Here is a 26,105-nt window from a genome sequence, read left to right as displayed (position 1 = left end):
TTTCGTCAAAATTTTCACTGCATTCGTGTTTTGTCAACTCATTTGTTTGAAAGCGCATTGGAGAGCACAATCAACAGCAATGATTCACACATATTTGGCTTGAAAAATAGTCGCGTGTTCTAGAGCACGTTTTGCACTACGTGCAATCGTTATTTCCATCACATTTGCACACCACACTCAATTGCACTATATTGCATAGTCTACATATTTCTAGCAAACAAGCAGCAGTGAAATGTAATATAAAGTGTTCGTAATTTCACAAAAAACACTCGCAAACTCGAAATAATAATGAACACACTCACATCACTGTTGCAACGCCGCCAGGAGAGCAGGCATATGCGCCGTTCCGTATAACGCGCGAGAAATGAATTTTTAACCATATTGTTAACACTTCGAATGACTGCCTATTTATTGAATTGAGTAGCTTAAGTAGCTGCTATTTAAATAAAGCACAGTTATTTTTACCATTTTTTTATTTTGGCGAGTGCAAAAGTCCTTATCTAATGGAAATGTCGCGGCGAAGTACAGAGATAGTGGACGAAAGGTGCGGTGCAATAGTTAAGGGTGCAGGTTCGTGGGTTTGGACTTTTTTATTATCGGCGAAATATACATACATATATGTTAGTATAAAATTAATATTATATTTGGATACAACATTTCACAACGTTTAAGTTGACACTTTGTAGTGGGTTAACCCAACGAAAATCACGGTAGTGGACAATATTTGCGATAAGCGCCATTCAATTGGCTATAAAATTCAAAATAATTGAGATTCGCACGCGATTTCTGGCGTTCAAAGTAAACAAAGTGGAGCGGAGCAAGTGGTGGAGTAGTGAAGACTATATATTTGTATATACATATATAGTTATACATATAGTGTAGGTAAAGCGGTTATCAGTACTTAAGGCAAGGGCAAACTGCTGGTACTAGGGTGATGGATAATTGGGTATGTAGTTGTTGGGGTTAAGCGAAATTATGTTTCTTATATTCAATAAAATAATTATTTGAAATTATTTCTTTACTAATTATTTATGCAATAGCTTAGAACAATATTTAAAGGAATTAAAAACAAGTTAAACCGTTAACTTCGGCTGCATCGAAGCAACACAATAAACTCCAATTATTTTGTTCATAAAGAGTTTTGTTTACTCGAGTAAGGGCCTACCCTTAATATTTTAATTATAATTTTTATTGCAACAGTTATGACTGGCGCCAAGGCAATAGAGATGGAAAGATAGTTACAGGTTTGTTTTTTATTATTTTATTTTTAAGTTTTTATTGACGGCAGTTGTTTATAAAGGCTTTAAGGTTCGCATAGACGAGTGAATAAACTGATGAGTACTGATTAAAAATGAGATTGGCTTAGTTCTCCCACAAAAAGTTAACTTTCTCTCGATTTGCTTTTTGTCTTCAACTGAGACTCAGACATTATTTGAAAGTGATCAGCACTGATGGTTCATATAATGAGCAATATGTGATTGGTCTGTTTTAAATAATCGCTTGGTAAAAAAAATATTTAAAATATTTAAAATAACATCGATGAGATCATCACAGTAAAATTGGAGTGCATACACGATTTAATATATATAATAACCGTTATCTGTTTCACATGTGTTTGCGCAAATGTCATATAAAGCCATGAATGTGCTTGAATAAAGCTAATAAATTAAAAACTTTTGCGTTAAAATTGTTTTCGACATTTTCTGCAAACAATGCAAATACCACAACAAAAAATGACAATTTGTCAACAAGCAAGAAATAAACAAACTGTAATCAATAGTTAAGCCGTTTGTGCTAAAAAGCCCTGAATTATTGTTATTACCATTCGTATATTGCTATAAACGATTGAAGCGGTCAATGCACCCGCTCGTGTGTACGCTGCTGGCAATCAGGGTCAAATATTATTGCGAATTTGCTATAATTGAAGTGGAGTAAACAAATCATTGTACGCACTTATGGCTTTTGTGTGCATATGGCAACTGTTGACAGCGCCACTGAAGCCATTCAAGTTGAGGGTGATGAATACAATGCTGTTGCAATAAAGCAAGTCTTCATAGAAAAATAGATGTCGGTAATTACATGTGGGTATTTTATATGTTTTTAGCAGAGAAATATAATGAGAATATATTTCAATACCACTTGAATACGCAGGGTTCAATATACAATACTGTTATACGCGCAAAAAGGGCATAAATAACGGAATATCTATAATTATATATAATATATATTTAAAACACCCGGGATATTTTGAGAGAAAAAAATTAATTATGGCTGGTTTCAGAGTAAAATCATGATGAGAAAAATTTTAGTTTTCACAAGGCAAAAAATAATATATATATACACATATACATATATGTATATGTATATATGTCTCGTATTAATAAAATAAAATTATGAAAATCGAATAATTTATGTTGTAATTATAATTTACGTAAATTCTGATTGACAACTGAGTTAAACCATCACAAACAGTTGTCAATTCAACTCAGCTCTCAGTTTGGCTACATTTGGTGACTATAGTATTGGATAATAGTCAAAGTCAAGCGACTCTCTACTCTCTAAAAAATCAAATCAAATAGCTTTATACCAATGCAAAAACTACGAATTTTCAATATTTTATAATTTTTTAATGTTAAAAGCTGAAAATACACCTTAAAGAAAATTTGTTTATAAAATATATGAACAAATTAAATTTGAGGCGCTGCGATCTGTGTAAGACTTATGACAAACTAATTAGCGGCTACATATTAAAGTTTTCGCTAATTATGAATTAAGTTTCTTCGCTAATTATGAATTTCTCATTATGCATTTTAATGATTTGCAATTTTCAGTTTTTATAATTAGGTGTGACATTTTTATTTGTGACGGGGTGTGGCATGAAAAATTGTGTTTGGGTGATAAAATATACATATTATTATGAAAAATATATTTATATTTAACATTGTGACATGTAAGTAAAAAAATAAAAAAATTAAATTACAAAATTTTCGAAACTTAAAGCGAGGTATAATAATAAATTAAAATTAATAATTATAAAATTTCAAAACCGTAATACTGTATTAGGAATTGAGTTGACGGTAGTATTTAAAAGAGATAATGATTTATGAAATTAAGAATTTTCTAATACTTTTTAAATATTTGGTTTGTTTCCTTTTTTAATTAACTTTTAGTTTTTTGAGAATTTTTTGTAAATAATATTTTTGTTAGGATTCCTTTTTTATAAACAATAATATATACATATAAATTATTTTAAATAAAGTTTTTGACTAAATATTTTCTTAATACCTTTTTTGATATTTTATTTTGTTGTACTTTTACGTATGCTTAAATTTTTTTAAATGAAAAAATGTTATTTCTTAACAGCATTAAAAAAAATCCTACTTTAATTTAATTTAACATTTTTTCAAAATTTTAACATTAACATAAATCAGATTTGTTTAAATCATTTGCTTTTTCAACAATATTTTTTCTGATATTATAAAAAAATAAGCCAACTTTTGGTTGTTTTAGTAATTTTGATACTTTTAAATATAATATTTTTCTCCAATACTTGAATAAACGATTTTTAATAGCATATACCATTAAGGAAACAATATACAGTTTTCCGTCATTTTGTATTTTAATTGGTTTCTTTATTTCTCTCCAGTATTTACTTGCCGCAATAAGTTTTTTAAATAATAAAATGAAAATATTTTTTTAATTAAAAAAAGGTTCAAAAGTTTGTTATTTTTATAAAAATTGTTCCGCTTCTCTGGTTAAAATAATTTTTAAATAATCTTTTGCTATTGTATGCGGCTGATGATATAATTAAAAAAATCTTTCTTATCTTTTTTATAATTTTTTTTTCAAAAATTAAAAACATTTGCTAACTTAAAATCGAAATTCTAAACTTGTTTCGCTTCATTACATATATATAACATTACTAACACTTATACTTTTTCTAAGAAAAATACCCATCATTGAAAGTGTATTGATACGGTTAGTCACACAACGATTTATTTGCTGAATCCGCATTGGAATTTACCGAATTAATTAACTTGGAAATGTGCGTTTGTATGTATGTGCGTATGTTTATTTAAGTGTAGGGAATAGTTCAAAAATCTCTGAAAAATCGTGATGATTTTTTCTCACACACCATTTCAATTATCTGCATCTGTTATTGATATTTGACTCAAGTACGCCCACTAATGATAAAATGGAATGAATTCACTACATAATAACACACACTCTTAGAAAACAGCTGGCATTTGAGCATTCCTTATTAATTACATATACAGATATATATGTGTGTGTACTGTGACATTTGATTGGAGAAATCACAGTGTTTGCACTCGCAGCTGTCAAAGTGTGCGCGTGCTTGTCTGTGGCAATGACAATGTGCCAATTACCTGGCGAGTGTGATTTTTTTGTTATTGTTATTGTTATTTTTATTGTAGTGAATCGTTTAGGAGGCATTGTACTTTGTGGATATCGACACAGTCGCGCAAATAAGTGACTTAGAGTTATTGATTTTATTCACATTTTTGTTGTATGCTTTTTTGTGTTTGCCACGTCATAAAATCAATTGAGATATAGTCGATATAATCGCAGAATTTTTACAATTGAAAAAATGATTGAGTGTGGGAAAATCAGTGAGCTTTACCAGCAATAAGCAGGCGGCAATAAAAAAAAAACATTAAAAAATAATTATATTATTGTAGAAGAAAAAATGTTGTTACAAAGCATGCGAGTGATTAATTGGAAAAATTCTGTTGTATTAGAATTCCTGCTTAGAGCAAGTTCAAAATTTTCATTAGAATACTACGGCGGCATATGCATTTGTAAACAAGTAGCTGATGATGATTATCTGATAAGTAGTTGCATCATTGTTTTCATGCTGCAAACAAAATATTATTTTTTACAATTTCTTAGAATAAGATTAGAGAACGGAAAATAAACTGCTGGGCGTATGAATAATATTTTAATTTTCTCTTATTTTCATATAGGCGCATTACTCATACGACGCGTAGCACCAACAGCAACACCACACAAGAAGGCACAAATTGGATTAAGTTACGAAAATTATATAACAAGTACATATGTGTGTGAAAAGATACAGTTATACATACATACACACACATATATGTATATACCATTCCAATTATGAGTAAAAACTTGTGCACCAATTTCTAACTGTGTATGAGCACGATTAAAAAGGCGAAAAAGTGAAATATTGAAACCATTATATTATATGTACGTACTTTCCAGCAAATTCAGCGTAAATTGACCGTGGAAATTTGTTATATATAAATGCTAAGCAAAGTAAATGACATGTATGTTGGTTTGTATACAAATAAACCCAATAGGAAAAATTTTAGTAAAATTAGTTGGAACAAATTTCGAAGCAAAAGCAACAAAAACTGTTATTACAGATATAAAAGACAACAAGTTGTTGAATCATTAATGCAATGCCACAACCGCTTAAAATATATATAAAATTACAAATATTATATATATTTAAAAAACTAGAAATAAAAAATGTAAAAATTTTTAAAAATAAAAGATTTAAAAAATATAAATAAGCACAACACAACTATAAAAAGAGATCATAAATGAAAAACAATCGAAATTTTGGTGTTACTTTGTTCGCAGGGTGTGCACATCCGTATGCACTCAAACATATATCTACTACACAAATTGCTCTTTTCTATTCGTCTCCATTTACAGCTGATATATAGGGGACAATATAGAGCAAGCTCACAATTGTGATTTATTCTTGTGTGTTTTTTATGCTACACACCGTTATATGCATATAAACACACATAAACTCTTATATACTCACATATGCAATTTATTTATGAATTATGCATTTAACCAGCCACAGCGGAACAAAGTTCATGCACACAAACGTTCATTACTTTTATGCATAAAAATATATTTATATATATATATATGTATGCTTGCATATAGATGTGCATGAAAGTTGACGAGAAATGGCCTTGACTTTCGCTTGTGCACATTTAAATTAAAAATTCTAAACCAAAGCAGAACTAAGTGGCGACATTTGCGCTGTTGTTGTTGTGAATAAATACAATATACATACATACATGCACATATAAGTACAGCGATATATGTATATTGTATAGTATTCGATGGCATATCAGAAAACTGTGAGTAGGCATGCTTTGATTAAAAAAAAAACCAATAAAAAAAGATAATTTAGTTTACCGGCAGCAGGAAGCGGTTTATAGAGAAAAGCGATTGCTTACAATTTCTTATACTGAAATTTTCTTGAAAGAAATATGACTTCATGAAATCATATTAGTTAGGGCCTTTCATTGAAAAATTTCGCGAAACTGTTGTTTTTTACAATATAAGCTCCTCGGTGCACCGAATCGGGGGAAGTCATTGTCATTGAACAAGTAACTGATATAAATAACACAGACTGCCATAATGCAATGGCAATGAAATATGAAGTGTTTGTAGCAGTTTAAGGAGGTTATCACGCAATATCTTGTATTCAATTTGTTTTCAAATTTAATTTTTTAATCGAAAAAAATCATTAAAAATATTCTGCGATAAAAATTTGTGGAATATTTTTAAACTGTTATTGCTTTTTTAAAGAAAAATATAGAACAAATATTATAAAATAAAGTAAACATTTTATGAAAAAATTAATAATGAAATTATTTTTGAATGATTTTTACTTTCAAAATAAACAAAAAAGTTTTTATTAAAGACAATAATTTGTTGCAGATTTTTTTTTACAAAAACAGTTAAAAAAATATTTTTAGAAATATTCCCAAATCTTCTTTTAAAAAAAATATAATAGAACATTTAATAGATAAATAGTTATTAAAAACATATAAATTAAATTTAAGAAAATATGAAAATTAAGAACATTTCATTTTCCTTTGAATAAATTTATAAATAATGAATATTACTAAATTTTTAAAAATTAATTTTTGTTGAAAAGTTCCTACTTCTTTGGAAAAAAATGCATATTATGTTTTATTTAACTGTTACTAAATTTTCTAAAAAAAATTATAAAAAAATAATATTCTCAAGAAAAATATTTTATGAAAATGAAAAAAAATATATTTACTATTTCAAAATACAAATATTGAAAAAACATCTGATTTAAATTTCTGTGGAATAAAACATAATTTTGAAACGAAAATTATAAACAGTTTTAAGAAATTATTTTTCTTTAATAATATTTCCACCCACGAATCTAAAATTTCACTATATAACTACTATATTAATATGCACACTCGCAACGCCATACATACATATGTATGATTGTATGTAAAAATTTATGTATATCTATACATTTTATTATTACCTCGCGCCGTAGCGCTGGATTAAGCGCCAATTCACACATTTTTTGCCGCTACTGGTTAGCTTAAATTTATAGCGGCGAAATAAGCAGAATGCAGGCAATTTAATGAATGTTACTTATACGCCACCGGGTGTGCCACAGAGTATTGTAAATTATGACCGTTTTACTTCGTGTACTTTTCTTTGGATGAATAACCACTATTTACTTCAATAAATGCAAATGCACATTAAGTCACGAATTATCATCGCTTAAAATAGGTTTGAATTTTAAACTTAATTAAGTGCACTGCACGGGGTTCGCTGAAGTGTTAATTGCTGATAAGCGTTGTCGCTGCTACTTTGTAAAAATTTCACAAGATATTTAAGTTTTATGCCGCAGCAGCTACTGCAGAAGACTTTTTTATATTTTTAGCTTATTTATGTGTTTTTTTTCTCGCGAATTTGTGCCACTAACACAGTCATAAATACACGTAAAACTGTAAATTAACGTTTGTAGCTTATTTAAATTTTTTACATATTTTTTTTCAATTTAACTGCAGTCAATCGCTTACAAAACAACGTTAATGTAAAGCTTAAATTTGCTTAGAAATTAACAGTGAACACACGCTTTGCCGCGCTTTTCGCAAAAGTTGTCTGCTAGCTTTCACGATTTAACACAAACTGCTGTTGAATCCGCGCATCTGAGCAGCATGAAGGGTGTCTGAGGCTGTTTGTGCGAATGCTGGTCGTGTCTGGTTGACTGACTGATCGGCTGGCAAACTGTCTGGATCGCAAGGTGGCCAACACGTTGTTGTTAGAGTGACCGCATTGTAGAATTTTCAGCTTCATTTTACACCGTCGCTGCATTTTAATGGCTTGTGTAAGTGTGTGCAGTGATGTGCGTGTGCGCGTTAACACACTCACAGCATTACGGTCAGCTGCGCTACCGAGCGCGCAAAAAAATTATAAAAAGTGGTAAAAATCCGACAAATTCAGAATTCTGTTTTGTAACTACTCAGGTAAAAATGTAAGTATGTATGTATGTGTTAAATACCATACTGTGCTAGGCACCTTTTAAATTGCCGGTTTGTTTTGCCTTCGCATTTATTTTTAATTTTGTTTTTATTTGTTTTGCAACTCATTTCAACTGTTTTCTTTATTTAATTAAAGTTATGATATTTGCATATGGTGTGCAGTTGTGTGCACAGATTTAGTAGCCAGCGATTTTTTTAAATATTAATTATAATTAGTTTTAAATAATTTTATGGCCAAGTAAATAAATATGTAGGCGGTAAACTGTTTATGAGGTTATATCAGACCATCGGTATTTTCAAAAAAATTTATTTATAAGAACACTAAGCATTGCGTATTTTGTTCAGTAACAATTGTTCAAGTAGTAAGCAAGTACTATTTAGCATTAAGGTACTCATTTATGTAATGAAAATTGTTATAAGAATGCAAATTATTCATGTTGAAAGAATTATTCATATTTCAAATTTTTTTTTGAAAATTAAAATTTATTCGAATAAGAATTGTAAATTATTTTTTTTAAATATTTACTAAATTTTTTTTTTCGAAAATCAAATTTTTTTTTCGAAAATCAAAAGTTTTTATCTTATATCTGGCAGTTACATTGCGTGAAGAGCAAAGTTGATTAAATAAAATTAATTTATTACATATATTTTTGTTCAAGAAAAAAAACTATATTTATTGTAGCAAAAAAATTTAGAAGTTAAAAAATTTTTTTATTCTCATGAAATTTATGTATATATGTATGTATATCTAAAAAAACAAAACCTGTCGAAAATTGGAAGTCTTTGTTATTTCAGTTCGAATATTTTGCTCTTAAGAAGGTGTGGTTACTAACCGTTATTTTCACTACAACTACAAAGAAAAATAATAAAATTTAAACGAAATATTTTACGAAATTAATTTCGAAAACTGGAAATCATTACAAACTTACAGTTGGGATATTGAGTTACTTAAAAACATACTTTTAAGTTTTCTGACTCAATTTCTATAGAAATTTGTTATTAATCACTAATTAAATTCCGAGAAAATCCTTAATTATAATAAAAAAGAAACAAAATGAAAATCGCTGGTTTTCGAAACCGTTTTCACATAAAATTTTATCAATTGTTAATCACGTGTTTAAGATTTGGTTTGAAGGCGCTGATTTATTTCAATGGTATGATTATTTGTGCCACCTGAATGACGAATTGAGAGAATTTTTCGAAATAACGGTTACGATCAAACCATTCAAATTTTTTTAAAGCAACAAAAATTCAAAATTAGAAAAACCGCATTATTTCGAAGTTTAAAATATACAATTTTTTTCTTGCTTCCCCCTAATTAAGCATTCTCATTCGCTCATTTTGTAACTAATTTTAGTTATTTCTTTAATTATTCATAATTGACACATATCAGCCATAAATTTGTGCAACAAAACGGCATTTATTATGATTTTTTCTGTTCTAAAAAAAAAACGGATTTAATTTTGCTTGAGAATTTTGTGCGAATTAAATATATGAAATTTGCATGGGAACACTTTGCAACAGACACGCGATATTTTTTATGCACTTAATTGAATATTTGCATAATTTTTAAATATAAGTTATTTTTAATAAAAGCAATGAAATCCAGTAACAACAAACAATAAAACAAAAGCGTAAACAAATGATTAAATAATTGATGGTCTGATTGGGAAAAAAAGAGTAATTGACTGCTTCCTCATTGGCACAACTGTCTGAGAAACAGTTGCAAGACAATATGAGGAAGAAAATTTCACGAAAACATTTCGAGGCAAGGGAAAAAGCGAACAAGAATGATTAAATTTTAATAAAGTTAAGCACATAAGCAACCACATATGAGTTTAGTAAAGCAAGGAAAAGCAAATTAAAGGCAGAGTAAAATGTAAGGAAAGCGAAATACACGACTGCTAACACTAAACTATGAAAATAAAGATGAGGGTAAAGCGCTGTGGGCGGTAAACCTAGAGATTGTGTTGACTGATAAACTAAAGCTGCATTAGTGTGTATTCTAATTTGTTTTGCTTTTGTGAAATAATTTGTTTTTCGAAAATCTCTTCCGCTTTAGTTAATTAAACATTAGTATATAGTTTTGAGCAAAATAATAATAATTTATTTATATATATTCGTTCGAACTTACTTTAAAATAAAGAACACCCAGTCATGGTTAGATATCTAAAAAAGCAATAACTAAAAAAATCTTTAAAAAAAAGTAAAAGAAAAGAGATGTTTAAGAGAAGACGCACGAATAGTCTCTAAGGTCATACTACTTGAAATTTTCTCACAGAACTGACGAGAGCTGCTTGCTATGCTTGAGAGAGTCTGCTCCGATGCTTCTTGAAAGCCTGCTACCTACTTCAACGTTCATTTAAACATGGATTTATCAAAAACATATGTTTTCGAGGCACGAAAGGCAATCTATTACTCAATCCAAGGCGAGCCCGCGAAGGGCAGCTATAAGTTTTTATCTCGATTCCCAACAGTAAATTGGCATAATAATTTTTTCAGTTTTGTGATATGAATGCTGGGTAATCGGAGGAGTTTTGTAAGGCAATGAATAATGTTAGATGTTAATGTTAGATATCCGCAAAGAGAAACTACTTGCTCAAGCATAACTTTGACCACTTAGTTTTGATTAAATAGTTCTTGAAAGCGACCTGACTTAGAAATAATGCTTGGAATTATTTCGCAATTAAAGAAATGTAAAAAATCAATGATGATTTTCGTGAGGATCGATGATTAACTGAGAAGTTTCATGCAATGAAGTAGATGTTTTTGAATTTGAATTTTTATTGTTTCTCAGCGAGCTATGAAATTTCAATCCGAATGACTGGGAAAAGAAATTTCTGAAAGGATGGAACGATTTGAGCCATACTTAAACAATTTTTTCGAGATCCGAAATACTTCAAAAATCAAAAGCTACAAATTACTGTAAAAATTAGCATAAGTCGAGTTAAGCGATTATGATTTATTATTTTAGATTTGCTTAGAACTTAACCTTAAATATTTTTAAAAACTTTTTTCATAAGATGTGCATATTTTCGATATATTTTGCGGCTTAATCTAAAGGCTTCTCTTATTTTACATAATTTTGTAAGATAATTTTCGGATGAAACTTCATTAATTTGTTAAATTTAGAGGAAAATAGGTGGTTATTAAAAAGTTCGAAACTTTATATGTATGTATGTGTATGTAAGTAATTTATTTCACTGCACATGTTAAGACAATCCAGTTCATATTGGTTTCAAACAATAGTTTGCTGATTGTAAACAAAAAATCATTATGAAATACCCACATTAACATTATTAAAATTTATACATCATCATAAATATATATGAATCTGTGCACACATGAAGGCTTGTAGCAATAATAAAGCATTTATGATCTTTATCGCTACCATAAGGAATGATTAAAATACATTTCACATGCCGATGAAATGTTCGCACTCGCAATCAACAATTGATTTCATTAATAGAACAAACAAACTGGTTCAAATTGGTTACGCAGTTAGATGAAATCGCAATGCATACCTTTGTGCAAAATAATAGCACACAATGTGGTATGTGGCACATATATTTGTAGCATGTGTGTTTAAATGTAGCATACAATTCAGCGCAACGCGAAATTCACGGACAATCTGTTAAATTGGTCACCGGGCGCAAAGCCCCGAGTTAAATGTAAAAAAATGGCAAAATCGACACTTTGGACACAAATATGATTGAACAAACACACAAAAACAGCATGTGTGTCAAAAATAATTTTATTTTGAAAATACTTTTAAAAAATAATTTTTGCATTTCTTTATTTTCGCAGCACTTTGTGCATTAAATATTTACCTTGTGCTCACTTCGAATATTTGCAAACATAATAAAGTGTCTTTCGAAATATTTTTGTGTAAACCTTATACCACATAAGTATACTATATACATATATACATTTGTGTGTAAATTTATATATTCATTTGCAGAAATTTCGCGTTGCTTATTTGTTTCCGTTATTTAACTTAGTTGTTGTTGCTTAGGCATGCTGCTTGTGAAACGTTGTGGCAAGAGAGAGGCACAGCTACAAACTGTTACCACAAAGTGACACATCTGAGCATTAAAGTGACATGAACAAAACCAAATTAGAATGAGCTCAATGATGCACATACGCACATTATTCCTTTTTTTTTTTGTATAACAGTGAATAATATACACATATATGGAAATGGCATACATATGCACTTACATTGCAACTAAAAGGCTTTTAAGACACAACGTAATGAGAAAATAGAATAAAAAAAGTGCATTAAGAGTAAAGAGATTGTAAAGAGAAATGTTACTTCAAGTAAAACAAGAAAATACGTTAACTTCGGCGGCACCGAAGCTTTAATACCCTCGACAGATGCATTTTTTATAGTATAAAAGGCTATAAAAAGTTTACTAATTTAATTTTTATGGGTCTGTTTGTATGGTGGCTATATGCTATAGTGATCTGATCTGCATAATATATTTTGCGATTGTAGCGCTGTTTTGGACAATAATCTATACCAAATTTCATGAAAATATCTTGTCAAATAAGAAAAAGTTGCCATACAAGAACTTGATTTTGATTGTTCTGTTGGTATGGCAACTACATACATATATAGTAAAGTAGATCGTAGTTCGTGTCGGCGGTACCAACAAATGAGCAGCTTATTAGGGAGAAATTGACGTATGCAAAATTTCAGATAGATATCTCAAACACTTTGCTTCTTGGTGTTACAAATTTCGTGGCAAACTTAATATACCTAGTTCAGGGTATAAAAAACGACTTTAACAGTATAATAAAAAACCGTTAATTGTTATTCGATACACTGCCGCCATGATAGGCGAAACAAATAGGATCAGCAGGCAACAGAGAGCAAAACTGTCTCCAAGCACTAATTTACATGCACGCACACGCACGCACATACTTATGTACATAAGCAGTCAGTGTCCCCTGTCAGTGTCGTCAACAGTCTGTGTGGCACATATGCGGAAGACACGAATACAATTGCTTTACCGTAAGCTAGGAAAGACGCTGCAGCTAACGTGGCTGTTGTTGTTCGACGAGCTGCAACGCTTTGCAGCAACAATGCTGCCGCGTTGTATCTGATGGCGGCACTTATGCATATGCTAAGCGCTTGGAAACCGGCTTATTGCATGCATATTTACTTGGACCAAGCTCTAAATGTGTGTAAACTGATTTAAAAATCTGGAAAATTTATGACTTAGGTGAATAGCAAATTAGATACATGGCTGCCAATTGAGGTGATAATACTCCCAACTCTGTGTGCAAAAGTAGTAAATTATTTATAATAAAAAGTCAATGCTTCGCGTTGGTCAGTTAATTATATATGCATACTATATGTATATAATAATTTAATGACTTGTTATATAATTATGTATGGTTATGTAAATGTGTTCTATATTTAAATAGCATTGAAATTGATATAATTAATCAATTGGTTCCATATATAAAAGCGATAACAATAAATTTTCCATTACAAGGTGACTCATAATTAAAAAAAGAATTACAAAAACAAATATTTTGAATAGACACCAAAAATATTTTACTATTCTAATTTTTAAAATTTTTTTTAATTTGCGCTTTATTTAATTTATAAATATTATTTATAATTTCATTTCGTGCTTTTTTCGCAAATTATTGGTGGTTTTACATTTTATTTTATTTTATGATATGAATTAATTTGTTTTATATAACATAATTATACTTTTTTTTTATATTTTATATTTTATCATTTTCAATATTTTAATACTTTCTTAATTTGATTTATTTTTATGTTACATTTATTTTTTTAATTTAAAATTCCATTCATTATCATTTTTGTTTTCCAATTAAATTAATTATATTTTTATTTGGGTAAACAAAAATATTCCTTAAAATTTGCTTCAACATATGTATTTTTATTAATTTTTTTATTTGTATGATTTAACTTGTAAGCTCATCAATATTCCATGAGTCACTCTGTTTATGTGCATTTGAAACCCATCCATTTCATTGACCTCAATATTCGCTACATTAAATTTTTATTGACAAGCATCGTTTTGTTTATTTTTATTTTGTACGACCCTCTAAAATGAGAATGTTTTTGCGTATTTTCGTATATTGACAAGTGAAGAGGCGGAGGTTTTAAGAAAAAAGTAAATGTGTTATGGTTTTAAAAAGGTTTAGCTTAGGAAGAAAAAAAAGGAAAGGCACTTCAAATGAGCAATTGAACATAAAAACTGTACAGTTTTATAAGTGGCTGTCAGTTCAAAATTCCATATATTATAATAAAATCTATTAAGCTTGTAAAGCAAAAGTAAGCGCAATAAGGAAGCAAAAGAAGATATTAAATAATATTTGCAATTTATATTTATTTTTTATTCATTTTCATATTTCTCCTAATCTATTTTACTGACTTTCAACTTTTGGCGGACGTCTATTTACATTCAATGTTTTTGTATTTCTTATTGCTTTAGGCAGCTATGTTTGCCCCAACTAAATAGGTAATGCACCAAAAGCTGCAATAACATTAAAACATGTCGGGGGTTAATTGACATTTTACTCTTTCCTTGCGCTTGAACAACAAAAATGCCGCCGTCGCCGTTGTCGTCATCTCGCCGACATGCAGCAAGCAACGCAACAAGTCACGACTGTGAGTCGATTCATTGCCAGCAATCTGCTTTAGCAATCAATTCAACTGTTTGTTGAAAATGTTTTTCTAACACTGATTTCATGCGAGCGATTTTCCTAATTCAATGAATACCGTGCGCGTCGCAGCGCGTTGAAATATTCAGTCAGCAGCGCATCTGCCCGTTTTGCATTGTCCGCGGACTCACGTGGTATTCACATTTGCATGAAATCTCCAACTATTTTGTTTATATTAGTAAACAAATATTTATTAGCTTACGTGAAAGTTTATATTTTATTATATTTATCTTTCATTTGTTATCTACGAGTATTTAGTTAGTTGCAGTGTTTTGTTTTCACTTGCGACTCAAACGAGCGCACGCCATTTTAAATATGTATGCTTTGGAAAGTGTGGCAGGAGAGCTGTTAAACCATCATCTAACTATTTGTTGGCAGTTTACAGATTTTATTTCAAGTTTTAAAATATTTTCTATTCATTTAGCGTAGGATTATTGCCTTTTTTCGAGAGGTTATTTAAACAGGGTGACACATATGCAGAAATACTAAAAAATTTATCGAAATTGAGAATAGCAACACATGCATGAACTTATACCGGCAAGAGAACTTCGAAGAATTTTAAGTTTTACGATATTTTAAATACGTGCGCATATATTCATACATACATAATTGGAAGTGATGAAATTTGAAAGACTTTATTTAAAATAAAGATTATAAAATATACAGGCTTCCAAACTAGTACCCATTGAAAAAAAAGGAAAAAAGAATTTTCCAAACGGAAAAAAACTTCAGTTTAATTCATATGAATTGGCAATTTGCACTTTTGATGCATTAAAACTGTGTAGGAAAGTTTAAAAAACTATTTCCTACTGTGAGGGCTAAAAAATTACCAGTTCTATACATTATTGTATTCAAGAAGCCTGTACAAATGAATTTTTGTAAATAAAGAACTAAACAAACTAAATATACAATAGTATTCCCAATATTTATGTTATTACAAAAATGTATCAAATGAGAAGTTCTGATGAATAGTATATTGTAGGTAATAATGGTTTTTCTAACTGAATTAGATCTTTGGTAAATGTGGCAATATTTTCTAAAAAAAAAAAAAAAACAGCACCCTGTAATCATACTTTACAAAGAATTAGCGCTCTGAAGAGTTATAATAAATAATTTTCAAAGGTTTTCTAGCTGAACTGGATCTTTGGTTAATAACTACTAGTAATAATAGGAGATAACTTGATTTCATCGGTTTTACAGGGTGATTAAATTTTTTGAAATTATTTTATCAAAGTAAATATTCAAACCCGAGCGGCACATTTTAACTTTTATGGCCTTCTTTAATCGTGATATTGTTTAGTTTATAATAATTCTAACTAAAAGGTCGGCATTAATCTACCTTAATATACATATATACACTAAACAATAATTGATGCTCTTTACGAACACATAAAAATTATTAAAAAAAAAAACAATCTTTTTTTTAGCAAACGTGCTGAGACTAAATTTAAAAAATTAAAAATGTACAAATTACGCAAAAAGCTGGTCAGACGTGCCCGTCGACGGCGCATAGAATGTGGTTCTCTATTAATCAAACAAACACATTTTATGTGAGCTGTTAACAAATTGCATAAACAATTCCATTGAAAAGGTTGTGCCAAACTATTATCTATCAAGATATGCTAATTATACCGCTTTGTTGTAGTTGCCACATACAAACAACTGATTCAGGAGGCAGCTGACTGATCACGTTCGTGATTTTTATTAAATACTCGTGGCAGCGAATACCTTATGCAGATATATACAGGCATACAGATATATGTATGTATCTGATAAGATGTTCCGATCTTTATCTAATTGTAGTGGTTGTTTTGTTTGTCAACACTCACCGTTTCATGCATTTCTCCACCCTCATCCAACAGCCCCTCAACACTTTGCACATCTTTCGTCGGCGACGGTGGCGGCGTGGGTGCGCGATTTTTCGCCGTCAACATGGAACGCGGCAAAAAGTTGCGACCATAACGTAAATAAAACCAACGCCCCCATTTGCGACCGGCTGCAGCCAGAGCCACCGCACAGCCCACCAACGAAATGACAAACCACATGTTGCTGGCGCTTTAAATAAAATTCCTTCTGAGCTAGTTTCAACTGCCAACAACAATTTAGAACAGCTTTAGAACTTGTGTGGCTGATAAATACACCTTTGAAAGCTTCTTAGTTGCACAACAGGTAGCTCTAATAACGCAAGCGGTTCGCCGTTTTCCTTGAGTTTTTCACGCTGTGCGCTTTGTGCTATGGTTTATAAACAAAAGCGAACACGCCCGATAAATAGAGCGTGAAAGTGTATGTGTGTGAAAATAGCTTTTTGAAAGCTTTGAGAATTGTGCGTAAAATTTGCCGGTAGATTCGCTGCTCTTTGGCGGGCTCGTTATTTGAGTGCGTTGTGTTTACTTTTGGAGCGTGTGTGAACGCTAATTGAGTGCGTTGTGTTTGGTACTGCAGCGCGTGTTATTTTTTTGAGCGGATGTGACTTTTAATTGAGCGTGTTGTGTTCGCGTGTTTGATCTCTTTGAGCGGATGTGTTTTCAAATTGAGCGCCGCCCACCCTTAATTGAGCGCGCTATGTTCTCTCTTTGAACGCACCTGGGTTTGTGTGAGCGCCCGTATTGCTTCAATTTTATCTTGTGCGTTTGTAAGTTTGGCGCTCAGCAATGCAATGTTTACTTTTACTCTGGTTTCTCACACAGAGTTTTGTGCGCTTACGATTTGTTTCCTTTTTTATATTTTTTTGGCTTTGTGGGCCTGTTTAGTTCTGTTCTTGTGTGCGTTATTTATGCTCTTTCGTGTATTTACACACATCGAATTTGATTTGTTAGCTTTCTGACTATAATCTTTGTTTGTGCTCGCTACTATTTCTTCTTCGCTTTGCTTTACACTATTTTATCAATTGGTTTCATGGTCTTGTGACCAGTTTGCTCGAACTAATATTGATATTTCCACACTTTGTCTATCGTAGAATGCACAGTAGCACGCAGTTTTGTTATTGTCAGCAATTAATCATATATTTTCAGTTACTTCCAGAAATTGATCAACTTTTTCACAGGTTATGAATCATTTATTTATCATTTGCAACAACATATTTGCCATTTTACAATGGATTTGGCTGGACGCAATCGCTGCTTGGCCTTGGGCAATGAAACTTGTGGCACCACCACCAAATTGGTCACACCAAAAACTAAAAGAAAACACCACAAAAATTTGAAACTCAGCTGTGCTTAGCTGTCGATTTGACGTTCCGTTCTGTGCTCTGCAACATTTGACAGTGAAAATAGGAACCTTCTAACTAGAACGAGTAGGTGTCAAATTATTTTCTATGAGCTCAGCAGCGGCATATGTAGAGCCGCTGCAGTCGTGCTGGAGACAAAGGAGGTGCTGATATAATCAAATAGGAACAGCGCACATACAAGTAGTTGAACGCGTTAGCGAATGGTGTGAAACGTGAACTGGATTTCAAATGACCAAAGAAATATACAAGCAATTGTTTGCTTGCACCAGCAAGTATCAGCGAGTGCGAAAAGCCGCCAGCGAGTATCGCGCAAAGAATATACAAGCATAGCTAATAAACAAGCGGAGAGCAACGAGCGAGAGCTAGTGAGAAACCAACATGTCAGAAGCATGTAAAGAATGGGCCACTTCAAAAGCTATATACGCTGGCGAGCGCCAAATATTTGTGGAGCAGCAAGCAAATCACTCAATGAGACACTCAACCAATTCAATTCAATTAAGTAACGAATGAGTAATGAGTTGAAGGCGCTAGAGTTTAGAACCGGTTACTTGTTTTCAAGAGACAGCAAGACAGCGTAAGAGAGCCGCACGTTTGTTGGTCGTGCGATTGGTATTTAGAAATACAAGTTGGTTGTTTACGTCCAATTTTTTTTCCATTATTTATCTGCTTATGAACCAAAAAACTGCAGCCTTTTGTGGCGCTCTGTTTGATGCGTGAGTTGGAATGCTGACTCGATTGTTTGACCATAAAAGGCGACGAGTGGCATGTCGAGCAAGCGGTTAAACCTGCTCCACTTGCGGTTTTAGAGGCGAGCGCGGCAACATGTTTGCTCAGTGCTTGCTTATACAATGGAGACAGAGTAAATGCAGGCCTGCACCTTAGTGGTAAAAAGCGCGCTTTTAGAAAATACCAATCTATTTCTGAATTAGTAATTAAAATAATTGTTTTCTTGCGTTTTAATGGTCTGAAATAATTACAATTTAATAAAAGTACAATGGTTTTAAAGTAGCAACAGCTATTAATAGTGGTTTCAGTTATTTTTTTTGCTGTGCATAACCGTTTCATTCCAAATAAATTGGCTCGCTTTAATTGTCGCGTAGCCACTCGGGCGTATGCGTAACTTTTTATGGCCGTGCACAAGCGCGTTGCAAATTATTGCATAGTTTTAAATTAATTTAATTTTTACAAATTAGTAGCATTTGGGGCATTTTTTTTGTTGCGAGTACATTTTTTATTTAGATAAACTTTTTTTTAGCGATAATGGGTTGTAAAAAAAGTTGCCGGCGAAGCGCCACAGTGTGTGTGTATGTATGTAGTTTTGACCGTATTTGTAATTTTAATAAGCGAAATGCTCTAGTAACGCTTTTAAAGAGGTAATTTTAAATTTAGATTTTTTAAATTTTTTACTCAGCACTGTACAATTACAATTAAAGTAATTGTGTACTACAAACAAAATAACAAAACATTATAACGGGTTATTTACACTATGCTATCCCCTTTGTTATAAAGTTACCTCACTTTTTTTTAAATTTCTTGCAAGCAGATCGCATTTAGAATTATATTTCCAAATCATATCTTCCTTCAGTGACCTCAAAACTGTATGAAGTTCCTATATACTTAAATTTGTATGTATGAAAGTATGTGTAAATTGTATTAATATTTACGTGCGAAGTTTAGTTTAACAATTAGCACCAACTCAATTTGAGGAAGTTTGTATTCTAAGCAGTTATTTGTTTTTATCAAACTGAGTGAACACAAAAACCATGTACATAATTATAAACACATAAATTGGTCAAGGCAATTGCAGTTTGTGAGTTTCTACATGATAACAATTTTTAATGTTTTTTTCAACGTTATTTTCACATAAATAAACAATTACATTTTGCGCATATGTACATATGTATGTTAAGATTGTTAAGTGTTGGGTACATAACTATGTACATACTATTTGTTTTTTTATAAACTTTTTAAAGTGTTGTACTAAATTTGTTTTGTTTGCTGGCGAAGGTTAAGTTAACAAAATAATTTAAAAGTATTAAATTAAATTAAATAAAAAAAAAGAATTTAAAAAATATAAAAATAAAATTAAGTAAATGAATAAAGAGTATTATTATTACGAAATCATTATTAATTGTCTTGTAAAAAAATTTACTTACTGTAGAAATAATAAAAAAAAACATCCGTAATTGAAAAAAATTGGTAGTTATCATTGTTGAAAATAGATCAATCAAGAAAAAAACATTAACCGCCGCACCGAAGCTATAATACCCTTCACAGGTGTACTTCTTATAAGATAAAAGAGTAAAAAAATACCTTTATATTGACGTTGATCGGTCAGTTGCCAGCCTTGGAAAATAATTTATGCTCAATTTTAAGAAAGTATATTGTCAAACAAAAAACTTTTCCATACAAGAACTCAATTTTTATCATTAAGTTTGTATGGCAGCTATATGCTACAGTGGTTCTATATCAGGAATTCCGACAAATGAGCAGCTGCTTCGGAAGAAAAGAACGTGTGCAAAATTTCAGATCGATATCTCTAAAACTGAGAGACTAGTTCGTATATATACAGACGGGCATGCCTAATTCGACTCAGCTCTTCACAACAATAATTAAAATAACAAACACATATTAGCCAAATAATATTAATAAATGGCATTTGTGATCGGAAAAAATCGATAATTATCAAATTAAAAATTACCGGTAATGATTACCATAAAAAATAATTTATACATCGTCAAAAGTCGACAAATAACTAAATTTTCTTTAAATTTCAATTCAAACCAAAAGAGCTGTTGTGGATGCAAAATAGTGGAAAATGTGAGAAATGTTAAGTTTTGAAGCAAAATAACTATAAATAACACATGTGTAAATATAAAAAAAGGTAAGTTTTGAAGTAAAAAAAAAATGTGAGTAAGATCTACTTATGTATATATGAATAATGAGAACTTCTGAATATCAAGTGCACGAAATCGGGCGAAGCTATATTTTATCATTTTTTAATTTATACACACATACATATATATTTGAAAGAATGTACTACTGTTTATAAAATATTTCAGCATATACTTTGTACAGCATTGTATAAATATTTATCGAAAATATTAGCAAACATATGTACGAAAACAAATACTTACACATTTGTCAATAAATAAAGAAAAATAATAATTAAAAAAAGGCAAAAATACAAATAAACAACTTAAATGGTGTTATCCAAGCTGAATAAATGCCAACGGCCACTAGTGCTGGCTTAACGGTGTTGAGCTTCAAAACAGAGCAAAACAGAAGCAAGCTGATAATAAAGTCATTGTTGTTGGTTGGCTGCAAAAAAATTTGCACAAGCTTATATAAATATTTGCACACGTTTGCATTACACTGTGTACACATATACGTAAATATGTTTATACGCAAAAGCATCCAGGCTCATAACCCTATTTGCTGTGACACACAGTGCAAAAATTATCGATTGTCAATCGTTTAGCAAACTTAATGCTACAATTATTGACAGCTGTCAACAGCTGGCTGGGAAAAATGAGATAAACGGCGTATTTATATATGAATATATACAAACACAGACAGAACTGCATAGATATGTATATGCGGTCTATCTAGCAAAACAAAGATCTAAATAAAAAAAATATAAAAAAAAACTACTTGGCTAAGCTAATCGATCAAGCGCTTGCAATGATAAATTATTTATCGAAATTAGTCAATAATTGTGTGCCAATTTATTGACACGAAATCCACCATTATATTACATATTTTTAGCATGCTTTCGCTTTCTTGAAGCTAAATGTAATGCTAAAGAAATAGTAATAATGCAAAAACAAAGACACAACAACAACGCTAAATTGATTGACACAATTTATTGTTGCTTCTCGCAATTCTTCAATTGAATTGTAAATTGGTTTTTATGGCAACAACGTCCTCTGCTCAATTATTTCTCAATGCATGCGTGAGGAACGCGACTTTACAGGGACGATGCGGCTCTGGAACTACTGAAATTTATACTTATGTTCTTGTATATCGAAATATATATGCATTTATCAGTAGCGCAATGCTGGGCGTCTTTGAAAACTAAATTTAAGTTGCCACATGCAATTTATGACATAAATAGTAGTATTGAGGACACCGAGTGACCCAATATACACACTTGTAAATATGTATAATATGAGAAAATTATGAGATTGAATAATAATTCTTGAAATATATATAGTTTATGAACATATTTTTATTTGCATTATCATTTCTAACGCAATAGATGCTAATTGATCGATAAAAATTAAGTGTCTATAATTAGCAATAAAATTAGCACCTTTTGCCATAAAAGAAAAAAATATAGCAATAACAATTACTTCATGCTTTATTAGTATATAATGACAAGCTTTTGACAGTTCGTCAATTTTAACTGAGCCATCAGAAGACACATTAGCGAATTCAAGCACCTACTTAGTTAGCCAGCTGCAACAACAAGCCTTGAGTATTTGGCGTAATGAAAACAAGGTTTGTAATAAATACATTAAAAAAGATAGCAATTAAAATTTTCAGCACTTTTTTGGCAAGCATTATCGCTAGTAATTTTTTAAACGGCTGCCATTTGTGGACATGCAATCGAATTTAAAAGGTAATGGAAATCATTTGCTGAGACAGTTCCAATTAAATTTCGCAAATTTATGCGTTGCTCAAATATTTATCGATTTACTTGGTATATGCAACCAAAATAAAATTTTAATTTTACAATTTTTATTTGCACTTTCAATTTTTTTTTGCTCATTGGTATGCGTGGACATTCACAAATATTTATATGTATGTGCGTAAGTGCCATATTTTTTCAAGGCAGTGCATCAAACGTAAAACAAGTTTTGCTTCTCATCTTTTAGTCGTTATTTTTTGACTATATTATAAATATTTAATGACAAAATGGGTTTGTATTTAGCGACTGAAGCGCAACTGCTATTATAATGGGTACAAATGCATATAGATATATGTACAAGTATACTATAAGTATCGCATCAAGTCAGGTAGTTCAGGTCAGCTGACTTCGGTTGAGCTGCTTATATTTATATAGGAGTGTATTTAAAAAACAAATTGGTTTACAGAAGTTACGTAGTCGATTTTTACATATTTATCGATAGTTCGTGGATGGATTTTTCGACTACATACCTATAAACTTATTAGGGCTCTTAAAATTATTCCAATAACCCGAAAACGGATTATTCGAATATCCGGTTTGTAACCGTTCGTACGAATATTAACCGAATAGTACTATTCGAAAAGTCATAACAATGCGACGTTCTCTGCGACTATTCGAAAAGTTGCTCTGCTGCGTGTATTTAAATAAATGAAAATTGTTTGAAATCCAAGCAGCCTTTGATTTTTCCTTTTTTGTTTTTGTTTTTTGAATGGACGCTTGCTATTCGAATAGGCGACAACGAACGGTTAACCAAATAGACGACAGCTTACGACTATCCGGATAAACCATCCCGAATATTAGTATTCGAATAATGCCGTATCCGGTTAATCCGGTTAGTCGAATACCAAGAACTCTACTACATATATGCATGCAAAATCAAAGACATATATTTATGGTCACAAGATTGAGCAAAATAAGAAAAAACCTTTACTTCATTTGCATCGAAGCTATAATACCCTTCACAAGGTGCATTTCTCATAGCATAAAATGGTATACTGAGATCTTTATCTTTATCTCAATGCTTCTGTTTGTATGACGGCTATATGCCATAGTGGTCCGATATAGGCGATAATTTTGCGGAATTTTGATAAGGTTGCCCCCTGTTGAATTCAATTAAATTGTGAAAATAAATTAAGAATTATATTGTAGGAGATGCATTTGAGAATGCTTGCCATCTGCCTGAATAATTTGCGATCAATCATGTTATTCCTGGCACAGCTCTTATTTTTTTTTTTGTTAAATATTTGTATTTGATTGAATATATTTTCAAATCCGCTCATCATAACATCGACATATATACATATACATATGTTATAAATATTAAGAAACGACCTTAAATTAAGACGTTTAAAGAGAAATATTTGAGCCACTTTTATGATTGATTTGTGTGTTTTCTATATTCAGGATGGCTTTAAGCACGAATGACATATGGAAAAATACACCAACAGAAATCCGTGCGAATGCTGCCACGTTTCTCCCACATATACCATACACTATTATATGTATGTATGTATTTATGCCTACTATGAGTATTAATTACATGCAATCTTGGAAATTCTATCGCAGCACACATGACACAGTTGTGTCAAAGCAGAAAGTGTGATCAACACAGAAGAAAAAACAAACACAATAAAAAATTAAAAATATACAAATGAAATAGTATAAAATAACATATTCATAGTAAGAGATATATATGAGAGGAGAGCGCTAGTGGGTTGTGATGGCCACACCTGTTGCGGTGACAATACCAAATGACGTACAATGGCTGAATATAAATCTTTGTTAACTAGTATAAATTTACCCACAATTCACCGATCGAAACAAAACGTGTGTTTTTTTCGAAAGTTAAGCTCCCGCTTGAGTTTTCTGGCAAAAACCCAGCGAGCATAATCTCAAGTTATTTTATATTTGCGTTTTCATTTGGTTCTCAAATGTATTTCGTAAGTTTAAATAACATATAGCAATTAGGTGCCTAGTAGTAGTAGTAGTAGTAGTAGCGCAAGCTTTAAGCTTTTTCAGACAAGCCCCTTAAAATTGTCTTTTAGAAATTAACACAGCGATATCTCGAACAATTCTCTTAGTCACTTCTATTAATAATATAATTTAGAGTTATCGCGCAAATTTTGGCTCACGTGGTTAACTGATCACTTTTATATTCATATCTGCTTTGCGGTCTGTTAAGCTTTCGGTTTTAGTTTCTTATTATACTGTGGTCACATGGATATACTTGTAGGTATAGAAAGAGATACAGAATGAATGTGTATGAATAGGAACAATTGATATTTTCCTTTTGCATGAAATTTTGTTGTTTTTAAGTAATATATAAAACTGCAACAAATAAAAAAACGGTTATAGAAAAGGAACAAAGACATAATTATAATAAATACATCAGTATTTATTTATTTGTATATCGCTAGTATAAGTTTCTATATTTAAAAAAAATTTATTAATCGTCGTTTGCTTCATTGGAATACGAAGATTACATTTGACGGCAATGACAAAATAGGAAAATCATACTCTTCAACAAAATTACCCTGCTTTTACACTTAGTTGAAAAGGAAATAAATACAAAACATATAGAAACATTAATATAGTAATTGTTTATTTTCAATTTTTTTCATGTCCTGTTTTGTATTCTGGTTTCACCACAATTTTATTTTTCTTTGTTCAACTTTTCTACATACTCGTTTGTCTTCTTCATGTTGTTCGTTAAACCAAGTACTGACAAATTCCCGTTGTTAGGGTACTTTATTATGTTAAGGTACGTTATTTAAGGTACTCAATGTAAAAAATTTGCTTGTTCATTATAATCGGGTTTCGCTAAAACGAATATTCGTTATTACATATAAAATGTATTTTAATAGAACATAATGGATTTTATCAATTTTGGATATACAAATTTATTTATTTTTTAACAGGTGTGTTTAAATTATATTTTTATTTAATTGTAACGGTAAAAAATTATCGTTAAGTATTAGAACAAAAAAACGTTGTAAAAGTAATAAAAAAAAAACTTAAAACAAAAACAAACATTAAAAAAATATATATAAAATTAGAAAATTTTAAAAAATATGTGATTAAGAAATATGTTTAAAAATATTTATATAAAATTTTTTATTTTTTATTTTTATAATTTGTTTATGAT

The 26,105-nt window shown here is 30.6% G+C and overlaps 1 protein-coding gene across 22 annotated transcripts in view; it reads right to left on the bottom strand.

Moving 5' to 3' along the window:
• mtd (TLD domain-containing protein mustard) overlaps nucleotides 1–26,105 on the bottom strand; it is a 224,961-nt gene that overhangs the window by 11,106 nt on the left and 187,750 nt on the right. The window contains exon 1 of one of the 22 annotated variants that reach the window (XM_014235921.3): nucleotides 16,871–18,434. The exons of 19 other annotated variants lie outside the window; for them this stretch is intronic. In XM_014235921.3, coding sequence (XP_014091396.1) covers nucleotides 16,871–17,086 — 216 coding nt within the window. In that variant the 5' untranslated portion in view covers nucleotides 17,087–18,434. Of the gene's footprint in view, nucleotides 1–302; nucleotides 425–7,324; nucleotides 7,970–16,870; nucleotides 18,435–26,105 lie in introns of those variants that run through there. 2 more of the 22 variants (XM_014235923.3, XM_036373339.2) reach the window with 2 other exon arrangements.

The sequence above is a fragment of the Bactrocera oleae genome, chromosome 2, assembly GCF_042242935.1.
Source record: "Bactrocera oleae isolate idBacOlea1 chromosome 2, idBacOlea1, whole genome shotgun sequence".
Taxonomy (NCBI): Eukaryota; Metazoa; Arthropoda; class Insecta; order Diptera; family Tephritidae; genus Bactrocera; species Bactrocera oleae.
The sequence above is the reverse complement of the archived record's forward strand: the minus strand, read 5'-3'. Positions and strand labels throughout refer to the sequence as shown.